Source organism: Dendropsophus ebraccatus, chromosome 4, assembly GCF_027789765.1.
Source record: "Dendropsophus ebraccatus isolate aDenEbr1 chromosome 4, aDenEbr1.pat, whole genome shotgun sequence".
Classification (NCBI taxonomy): Eukaryota; Metazoa; Chordata; class Amphibia; order Anura; family Hylidae; genus Dendropsophus; species Dendropsophus ebraccatus.
Window position 1 is genome coordinate 65,324,737 of NC_091457.1, and position 11,512 is coordinate 65,336,248.

The 11,512-nt window shown below is 42.0% G+C and overlaps 1 protein-coding gene across 10 annotated transcripts in view; it reads left to right on the forward strand.

Annotated features, from left to right (window-relative positions):
* Positions 1-11,269, forward strand: part of BBS2 (Bardet-Biedl syndrome 2) — a 105,220-nt gene extending 93,951 nt beyond the window's left edge. For all 10 annotated transcript variants that reach the window (XM_069965957.1, XM_069965960.1, XM_069965959.1 and 7 more), the window contains 5 exons: positions 3,323-3,454; positions 4,561-4,698; positions 6,972-7,084; positions 8,668-8,816; positions 9,169-11,269. In XM_069965957.1, coding sequence (XP_069822058.1) covers positions 3,323-3,454; positions 4,561-4,698; positions 6,972-7,084; positions 8,668-8,816; positions 9,169-9,275 — 639 coding nt within the window. In that variant the 3' untranslated portion in view covers positions 9,276-11,269. The remainder of the gene's footprint in view (positions 1-3,322; positions 3,455-4,560; positions 4,699-6,971; positions 7,085-8,667; positions 8,817-9,168) is intronic.
* Positions 11,270-11,512: the final 243 nt, after the last annotated feature.

Below are 11,512 nucleotides of genomic sequence, written 5' to 3' on the forward strand. Positions count from 1 at the left end.
ACTTCTTCAGAAAAATCTGCACTGAAAATGCTAATTGGCGCTCCTTCCCTTCTGAGCCCGGCTGTGTGCCCATGCAGTGGTTTATGCCCACATATGGGGTACCGTTGTACTCAGGAGAACCTGCTTTACATATATTGGGGTGACATTTCTCTCCTGTTCCTCGTGAAATTGAGAAATTTCAAACTAAAGGAACATATTATTGGAAAAATTCGAGTTTTTCATTTTTACTGTCTACTTTTGAATACTTTCCTCTAATACCTGTGGGGTCAAAATGGTCACCACACACCAAGTTGAATACTTTGAGGGGTGCACTTTCCAAAATGGAGTGACTTATGGCGAGATTTTACTCCGCTGGCACTACAGGGGCTCTGCAAACGCACCTGGCGCTCGGAAACTTCTGCAGCAAAATCTGCATTGAAAAAGCTAATTGGCGCTCCTTCCCTTCTGAGCCCTCCTGTGTGCCCATGCAGTGGTTTATGCCCACATATGGGGTACCATTGTACTCAGGAGAACCTGCGTTACAAATTTTGGGGTACTTTTTTCCTCTTGTTCCTCGTGAAATTGAGAAATTTCAAACTAAACGAACATATTATTGGAAGAATTCAAGTTTTTCATTTTTACTGTCTTCTTTTGAATACTTTCCTGTAATACCTGTGGGGTCAAAATGGTCACCACACACCAAGATGAATTCTTTGAGGGGTGTACTTTCCAAAATGGGGTGACTTATGGGGGTTTTTCTCTCTGCTGACACTACAGGGGCACTACAAACGCACCTGGCGCTCAGAAACTTCTTCAGCAAAATCTGCATTGGAAAAGCTAATTGGCGCTCCCTTCCTTCTGAGCCCTGCTGTGTGCCCATACAGTGGTTTACGCCCACATATGGGGTACCGTTGTACTCAAGAGAACCTGCATTACAAATTTTGGGGTGCTTTTTGTCTCATATCCCTTTTGAAAATGAGAAACTTTAATCTAAACGTATATATTATTGGAAAATTAAAATTTTCTATTTTTTTACTGCCTAATTGTGAATACTTTCCTCCAGCCCCTGTAGGGTTAAAATGCTCATTATACCCCTAGATTAATTCTTTAAGGTGTGTAGTTTCCAAAATGGGGTCACTTATGGGGGTTTTCAGGATACCAGACTTCTAAATCCATTTAAAAAAAGAACTGGTCCCTAAAAAAATCAGTTTCACGAAAATGTGATAATTTGCTGATAAATTTCTAAGCCCCATAACACCCTAAAAAAGTAAAATATGTTTACCAAATTATGCCAGAATAAAGAAGACATATTGGTAATGTGACTTAGTAACTAATTTATGTGCTATGACTTTCTTTTTTTTAGAAGCAGAGAATTTCAAAGTTCATAAAATGCAATTTTTTTCAATTTTTCATGATATTTTGATGTTTTTCACAAAAAACACACAAAATAGTGACCAAATTTTGCTACTAACATAAAGTGCCATATGTCACGAAAAAACAATCTCAGAATCGCTAGCATACGTTAAAGCATCACTGAGCTATAAGAGCATAAAGTGAGACAGGTCAGATTTTGAAAAATTAGCCTGGTCATTAAGGCCCAAACTAGCTGCAGCACGAAGGGGTTAAGTGGAATACTCCTTTAAAGCGACTCTGTACCCACAATCTGTCCCCCACAAACGGCTTGTACCTTTGGATAGCTGCTGTTAATCCAAGATCTGTCTATGGGTCCACTGGGCACATGATGCAGTTATTATCCTAAAAAACAACTTTTAAACTTGCAGCCCTGTGTCAAATTGGCGTGGCCTAGAATGTGTGTGCCCTAGGCTTGCACTGCCCCCCATGCCTCCTCCCCACCCTCTTTACCATTAGGAATGCCCCAGGCAAGATTTTTACTATTCATCACCTGTCTGAACACTGCACAGGTGCTGGATCGTTAAGGCACATGTGCAGTGTTCAGACAGGTAATGAATAGAAAAAAACCTGCCCAGGGGCATTCCTAATGGTGAAGATGGTGGGGAGGAGGGACAGAGAGGCGGTGCAAGCCTAGAGCACACACACTCTAGGCCACGCCAATTTGACACAGGGCTGCATGTTTAAAAGTTGTTTTTTTTTAGAACAATAACTGCATCACCTGCCGAACCGATCCCAGGACAGATCTTGGATTAAAAGCAGCTATAAGAAGGTACAAGCAGTTAGGAGGGGGCAGATTATGGGTACAGAGTCGCTTTAAGCGTGTTATTCGACAGGTCACAGACCTCACCAAGGAACTGATCCCAGTTCTATTCCTTCTCCATCACTCCGAGACTTCCTTCAAGGCCTACTAAAAATACCTCCTCAGATTTTTAGTAATGACTTTCTCTTTTGTTTTTCCTTCTTCTCTTTCCTCTCTCTCTTTTTTTTTTTCTCTCTCTCTCTTTCTCTCTTCTACTTCTCTCAATTCTCTCCCCTTTGCCTTTCTCTTCTTGTTCTTTCCTTCCCTTCTCCCCTTTAAACTCTAAAGCGTTAGGACTGTATTACATAGCCCAATGCATAGTGTAAGCGAGTGGCAATCTGCTACATTGGCCCTTGGTTTCAGAGTCTATTACATGGCTCATCGAATGTGCTGCATTGTTAGCTATGTCCGTGCAGCCCTTGCTGTGTATATATATTAAATAGCAAAGCTACACTTTACTTCTCCACACTTTCTGGTGTCCTTCTGGCTTCTCTGCAGCCGCTGCTGGCACTTTTTGACACGTCTCTGAAGTGACAGGCCACTCAGCCAATCACTGGTGACTGTGCTGTCCTGTCTTGGTCAGTGATTGGCTGAGTGGCCTGTCACTTCAGAAATGTGTCAGAAGTGCCAGCAGCGGCTGCAGAGAAGCCAGAAGGACACCAGGAAGTGTGGAGAAGTAAAGTATAAAGTATGGACGCGGAAACTGGAGAGAAAGGAACGGCTGCACATCCCATCTATGGCTGATACTAATGCCGCTAGGCCTATATTAAAAATCAACACCAGAGTGTCTGTATATGAATTGATCAAGCCATATTGCCCCGTGTACCACCGCGCAGGTCCTCTGGTCCACACGGGTCCCTACGCTAACTCCACACCGTGTCGGTCAGCGACCGCCAACCCCGCAAAGCGTGCACATGCAGGGAAGGGGGGCCATGGAACGTATAAGTATAAAGTATATCTTTATTATTTACTACATAGTCTGCTGCATGTCAGCAGCCAATGATTTTTAATCTTGATGTAAGACAACAATCAGCCGATGATCGGCTCCTTGGCTGATCGCTGTCTTAATTACACATGTTAGATTAAATACTAATGTTAACCTGTCAGTAAATGTTTTTTTCTTTTGGGTAGGTTGTTCTTTGGTTGAACCAGAACTTCCTTTTACCAGAAGACACAGAGGTGCAGAGCGCTCCATTTCAGATTTGTTTTACTTCCCTCCGTGACTCAGGAACCCTCCTCCTCAACATGAAGCCCAATGGAGAGGTGAGTGCTGTTCTTTATGTTACATCGAGACCATGAACTAAGACTTAGGAATAAGGACTAATGTTGGAAGAAAAATATGGCATAGTGAGGGTAAGGAAGACGTGGCTGGATGATAGCTATGATTGGGCCGATAATTTGCAGGATTATAGTCTGTTAAGAAGAAAGGGGGAGGAGTTTTGCTTTTATGTAAAAACCTTCCTTAAAGGGAACCCATCACCATGAAAACGCTGTCTAAAGGCCCTATTCCACCAACAGATCTGACGACAGATTATCTGCCAAAGATTTGAAGCCAACCCCAGGAATGGATTTGAAAAGAGGAGAAATCCAGTCTTTCCTTTATGACCTGATCTCTGTTTATAGTCTGTTCCTGGGTTTGGCTTCAAATCTTTGGCAGATAATCTGTCGTCAGATCTGTTGGTGGAATAGGGCCTTTAGCTATCGACATCATGTTATAGAGCAGAAGGAGCAGAGCAGATTGATATCTTTATGGTAAATAATTCAGTCTAACTTATAATTTATTATTTATATAAAAGATATATATGTCAATCTTGGCAGCTCTTCCTGCTCTATAACATGATGGATTAGATAGCATTGTCTTTGTGACAGGTCCTCTTTAAAGGTAATGTATCACCGAGATTTTTTTTTTATTTTTTTTTTACTGATCAGAGGCAGGTACCAAAACTTGTTGCCTAACCTGTTTTAACAGCATTTAGATATAGGCAACAATAGACAGAGGCCTGTTCCATTCAGATGGATGAGAAAGGCTTCTGGGATTGCATTGTAAACTTTATACAGGTCATTTTACAGGTAGGAGGACGCTGAGTTGTGTGGAACAACTATTATATGTAGCACTGTTGTCTATAAACTGGTGTCACTTTTCACTATAATAGAAACACAGAAGATTTAAAAGCCCCTGGTCCATCTATTCTGCCCTCATGTTATTACCTTTCTTATTATCTTAGGATAGATATATGTTTATTCCAGGCATGTTTAAATTCAGTTATTGTAGATTTACCAACCACATCTGCTGGTAATGTCTTATCATCTATGTAATTAGGTATTTGTCCCGTTTCACTGTTGTGTAACATGTTGTCCTGTTCTGGCAGATTACATTACGGACAGATGACATTGACCTTTCTGGAGATATAATTCAGTCTATGGCAGCTTTTCTGGCTATAGAAGACCTCCCAGTAGAGGCCAGTTTCCCCAAATACTTTGATCAGCTACGGAAAGTGCTTGTGCAGGTGAGTTCCGCTGTAAAGGTGAAGCTGCCATCACAAATTGCATTGGGACAAAATGTTCCAACATCCAACAATGATGCATGTAAATTTAAATACATATGCACAATCAAGAATTAGAAAATAGCAGCAAATTTGTCATTTTAGTAAGTTTTTGGAACAACTGTTTGCATTAGACATAAATGAGAAGATAGAGGGGCCATGTCTGCTTTACAGGTATCACCCCACTAATAAGGTATTGGTAAATAGGACAATCTCTTTCATGGTGAACATATACTTTAAAGGGGGTTATCCTTGATTAGAAAAACATGGTCACTTTCTTTCAGAAACAGCACAAGTCTTGTATCCCAGAGTGGTGAGGTTTTTGAAAAAAAAAGTGGACATGTTTTTATAGCGCTGGATAACCCCTTTAAATGCAATCTGTAATTTTTTAATATTTGTTGGAAATGGTACGTAATATCGACTTGCATTTCTGTTTTAAACAAAAATAGGGACAAACTATGGGTATGTGTCATACCCATAATGAATCATATTTAACCCCTTCCTGCTAACAATGAATAAATGATCAAGCTGAAGGACTGGTCCCTGTGCATGTTTTTGGTGGCTTTGTGTACTGCTGCATACTGTGCTATCAGTAGGATTGGGCTGTAACCAACAGTCCAACCTTTACCACTTTCACATGCACACTTGGAAAAGAGGGGCTCTCTTTTCCCACAACAGACATTAAAGGGGTTGGCCAGATGACATATACATATACTTCAGCCTTCTTCTGCAGCATTCTGAAAGTTCACTCCCTCGCAAGCTTCAGTTCAGTGATCCTGTCCCTATGACCATATATCATTTAGCCCCCCCATGCACCTGCACTTATTTCTTATGGAAAGGATCATTGCATGCATGTAACAGGTATAAAAACGGAGATCATCAGCTCACTTCTATATGTGGTTGCAATCTGTCTATGTAGAGCAAAAAAACTGTAGTAATGATTCCAGCACTCCAAAAGTACTTAAAAGGTGATGGCTTTATTTCATAGTCAAAAATAATAAATAATATAATAATAAAAAATGTTGCTACAAACAATGTTTCACGGGCATGCACGCTTAAAGCGACTTTGTACCCACAATCTGACCCCCAAAACAGCTTGTACCATCGGATAGCTGCTTCAGATAGCTTTAATCCAAGATCTGTCCCGTGGTCCGTTCGGCAGGTGATGCAGCAAGTGTCCTAAAAAACAACTTTTAAACTGGCAGCCCTGTGCCCAACAGGTGTGGCTTAGATTGTGTATGCATTAGGCTGGCACAACCTCTCCGTCCCTCCTCCCCGCCCTCTTCATCATTAGGAATGCTCGAGGCAGATTGTCTCCTATTCCCCACCTGTGTCAACCCAGCACATGGGCTGGATCGTTAAGCACCTGTGCAATGTTCAGACAGGAGAAAATGTTCCAGTGGCATTCCTAATGATGAGGGTGGGGAGGAGGGACGGAGGAGTGGTGCAAAGTTAGGGCACAGATACTCCCGTTTGGCACTGGGCTGCAAGTTTAAAAGTTGTTTTTTAGGACAATAACTGCATTACCTGCCGAATGAACCCCAGGACAGATCTTGGATTAAAAGCAGCTATCTGATGGTACAAGCGGTTTGGGGGGGTCAGATTGTGGGTACAGAGTCGCTTTAATCATGGTCTCTATGGTCAGACCATGACTAACCACACATGCGCATGAGATGGGTAAGTCCTTTGTAGCAGCATCAGTTTGTTTTTGTTTTTCTGCCTATGAAATAAGGCTATCACCTTTTAATTACTTTTGAAGTGCTGGAACCATCACTACAATTTTTCGTATTGCACGGATAGGCCGGCAATCAAGGGGTTGGATCTTTAGAAGATTGCAGAATGGGGCTAACCTAATGCTAATGGTATATATCACACATTGTACTCATTCATATGATTTTAGAAAAACTACTAAAAGAAATAGATGCACAATACAACACGGCAACTACTTTTTCTTGAATTGAATGTATTTATATAAATATATTCAACATACAGTACACAATTGCCATGTCTTATAATATGCACCATTGACTGACATTTCATTTTTTAACGTTATGCAACTATGTTATAGTAGTGGCCAGTAACAGTATCTGTAAGTTCAAAGTGATGCACTTCCATGAAGAGACATTGCAGATGAAACTGGCAGAGGCCTGCTCACATGTCCCTATTCTTTGTAATCAGGAGCTATAACTTCCCAATGTTTAATCAATCTATCTTTGAAATCCTGTCTTCCATCACAGGTAGATGACTCCCACTCTGTACATCAGAAGCTGACTGCAGACATGGCAGATCAGTCTAACCTCATCCGCAGCATGCTAGTGCAGGCCGAGGACTCCCGCCTCATGAGGGACATGTAGGTCTTTTTTCCTTCCTCTGGTAAATTCATAGATATGTGGCTTTTTATATATTGTTATAAGAGACAATGCTATATATGTCTAATGGGATTTTGGTTAGAGAGGAAAACCAGCCAGACTGATGTATTATTATTGTTTAGGAAGTGAGCCAGATAGTTGCACAGCAGTATCTCTAGTTTGGAAAAAGTACACTAACTTACTACAACTTTTTTGCCATTAATCTTTATTTAAATATTTTTAAAATCTTTATGCAAAACTTCACGTTCCATTTACAAAAAATAAACCTTATTTCCTTAATCTATAGCAAACCTCCAGAAAGAGAGACTAAGGGCCCTATTCCACCGGACGATTATCGTTTGCATAATCGTTAACGATTAACGATCTCAAACGACCGCTATTGCGAAAGACCTGAAAACGTTCACTCATTTCCATGGAACGATGATCGTTACTTATGATCGTAATTGCGATCGTTTTTTCTTTGCTATTTATTCGCTATTGCGTTCGTATCTATTGCGAACGACCGACCGATGTCTTATTCAATGCAAACTATTTGCGAACGAGCAACGATAAAAATAGGTCCAGGTCTTATAAAGCGATCAACTATTTCTCGTTTGGTTGTAAATCGTTAACTGCATTTCAACCAAACGATTATCGTTTAGATTCGAACGATTTAACGATAATCTGAACGATAATCGTCCGGTGGAATAGGGCCCTAAAAGTGACTATACACCTTCAATAAGTTCTCTACCGTCCTCACCATATACATGAAAGTTCTGCACGGCTAAAAGTTCCTGTGTTTTCTATCGTATCGCGGCGCTCTGGTCCCCGCTGCCCGGCTGCTTCCTGGTTTCTGACGCGGGCTCGAGACATGACGTTTCAAGTCCGCTCAGCCAGTCAGTGACGGAGGCGGGATCCCACCTCCGTCACTGACTGGCTAAGCAGACTTGAAATGTCACGTCTCGAGGCCGCGTCACAGACCAGGAAGCGGTGGGGCAGCGGGGACCGGAGCGCCGCGATACAGGACCCGCCACTGGAACCGGGGAGGTGAGTGGACGTCGTTGCCCTCAGCCACCTCCTCCCCAGCCAGGTCGGAAAAAAGCCCCCTGCTGGAGTACCCCTTTAATCTCTCCTTCTGGAGAGTTGTCTGGCTGGCTTGGCCTAAATCCCTAGTCATGTTTTAAGTTAGTAGCTTAAAACTGGGCTTTGAAGGAAAAGGTTTTACATAGGCCCCTGGGATATTGAAATTTTTCTGTGAAGGCTTCTTTTAAAAAAGGGTTTTCGGCGTTTATCATCTATTGACAGAATATATGTCTCTTCTCATCACAGGGGGACACCCATGTCCTACTATTTGGGACTATATTCCACCTGTGTTAGTAGACCTCCAACAATCGGATACTTATATACTGTCCTATGAATAGGAATTAAATATTAACTGCTAATCCAGGGTAAAAAAAATGGCTGCTTTTTTCTACAAACAGTGCTGTATCTTTCCACACATTGTATTGTATTATTACAGCTTAGTCCCATTCATTCAGTGGTTGTGCTGATTTAAAGATCACTGAATTTCATTTGAATCATTTAGGAAGAACATGAAAAAGCGTTACACAGAACTCTATGACCTCAACAAAGACCTGATCAATCAATACAAGATCCGTTGCAACAATCATACAGAACTACTGAACAATCTAAAGTGTGTAAACCAGGCTATTCAGAGAGCAGGACGTTTAAGAGGTATGTGAGAGGTAACCAAGCTGCAAAAGTAAAATGCTCATAGACATTATTAATGGATGACCCTGCCCTCCTGCTGATCTTTTAAGGATATACTTACATTGTGTAATGTCTATGGGGCCCAGGAGACAGCTCTTTAGTGCATTACAGCTCCAAGTTTTTTGGGCTGAGAGCTGTACAGTGTCTACAGCAAACTTGAAATTTCCAGGCCTAGAATATGCTTATTACAGCTGGGGCATACAGTTGACATCTTAGAATTCCTAACATTTTAGACATTTTATTTTATAGATCACAATAGAAATTGAGAAGTGGTATCCAAATTTTCCTATACATTTCCTGTCCTTTTTTTTCCTAGTTGGTAAACCCAAAGCCCAGGTGATCACAGCATGCAGGGACGCAATACGGAGCAACAACATCAATGCCTTGTTCAGAATCATGCGTGTGGGTGCTACTACATCATAGTTGAGGCCTTGAGGAATCAGGATGACTGTGATCCACCAGACATGAAGACCAAAGGATTATGAGTGGTTCATTTACAAGCTCTTTGTTCTGACTTAAGAAGTCTTACCGATGGATTGTAGGATGATTTGGATGCATCAGAAAAGATGAATAGACTGTGTGTAGATTAGAAGGCGGGGAGTCAGAGGATCCTTGATAAAGAGACACTCCATGTTATTTGTGTTGTATTAATAGAGTAGTATTTTTTTTTAATGAGGAACACTCTGTGTAACACTAATACACTGGGATCCCTAGGGAAGGAGGTAAAGGTGTGGTGCACAACATGTCTTGAGTGGACTTTAAAATCCTTTGTCATGCACCGGCTTTTGTGCAATAGTAATGGGAATATTTATCAGTTTTGTGGTAAGAACATAGCCTTAAGAACCTTTTACATGGCCGATTATTGGCCAGAAGTGTTGCCAGAAATGCTCCTGCAGCTGATAATCTGCCTGTGTAAAAGTGACAGCAATCTGAGGAGAACCTACTTTAGGGTGCATTCACACATACAGGATCCGCAGCAGATTTTATGGTGTAGATTTGAAGTTGCAGATTTGCTTTGAATCTAATCTGCGCCATCAAATCCTGTACTGATCATGTACGTATAAACACACCCTTAGGGTAGCTTCACACGTACAGTATCCGCTGCGAAGTTTGCAGCAAAATCCACTGCGGATCCTGGTAGTGTGAAGTTGAATGGTCACATACTCGCAGCGGAATTTTCATTCCGCTGCCTGTATGTGACCCAGCCCCTTTAACTCCCTGCAGCCCCCAGCCCAGAGCATACATTACCTGCTCGGTGCCGTGGCTGTGTGTGAGGCTCGAGGCTCCCGTTGGTCCCGCTCAACCAATGATGGAGAGCAAGGGGAGCATAACAAAGCCGCAGAGCCGAGCAGGTAATGTATGATCTGGGCCGGGGGCTGCGGCGGGTTAAAGGGGCCGGCTTACATATCTGCAGTGCAATAAAAATTCTGCTGCGAATATGTAACCCCATAGACCTTCATACTACCAGGATCCGCAGCGGATTTCGCTGCAAACTCGCAGCGTGAAATCCACTGCGGATCCAGTACGTGTGAAGCTACCCTTAAAATGTATTCTAATTTGGCCGCACATATTTCTTTGTGTACAAGGGTTTGTGCAGCTGATAAACATATCTGTGCTGTCAGTTTCCCTTTATCAGTTTGGCAGTCCACACTTAGGGCTAATTCACACGTCTATTGTTCTGTCAGCAATTTCGGACAGAACATGAAACCAATGTTATCCTATGGCCCCGTTCACACGTCCGTACGTGTATACGGGGCCGCGATCAGTGCCACAAAAAAAAACGGACATGTTGTAATGCAGACTGTTTTTTTTGCGGCACAGACCGCTGGGATAATGATGTGTGAACGTAGTGCTCCGTGAAGCACGGAGCACTACGGATACACATACGGTAGTGCGGTCCGCGGCCACGGACTGCACTAAGGGTGTGTGAATGTGGTCTTACTTCCGCGCTGCTTGTTATCCAACATCTGGTTCTCTGGTCGCCGTTGTAACTTCGGGCTATTCCTCTAGAATGATTGACAGTTGAAGGAGGCGGAGCCTGAAGATACTGCTGGCACACTGGGGATATGGTAAGTATAGACTGCTAGTGATCTGGAAACTGACAGCATAAATATATACATAACTGAGCTGTCAGTTTCACAGGCTGCATAAAACGCAGCCTGGGCCCCTCGCTTTGCTGTGCCACTGCAAACGAGACGCTGATCGGTGCTCGTTTGTGGCCCCTGCCGCCAATAAATCTTAATGGCTAAAAGGGCCCTAAGACCTAAAAGCCTCCACCAATGTATTAGTTTAAGCTGTGGCATTCTTTTAAGTTATTACCTCTGACATAGACAATCATTTATCTGGGTTCTCTACATACATATGTCCTATATTTATTTTTGGAATATTTATAGCTTTTTATAGTCATATTGTTCATTAAAATTTAGTCTTTACAGATGTTTGGATTTGCTTTTCTTTATAGTCAAAGCTCTAATATGTCTTTATTTTATCCCTCTAAAATGTTAGAACTCCCATTAAAATATGTGCCACATTTTGCAGAAGGTGGGTGTGTGGAAAATATATATTACATACATCTATAATCTTTGAGACATCCTCCAGTACCTTCTTCAAGGAAGGATCAGTGATCTGCAAAGCCATTTTCCAACAGCCTTTCCTGGATG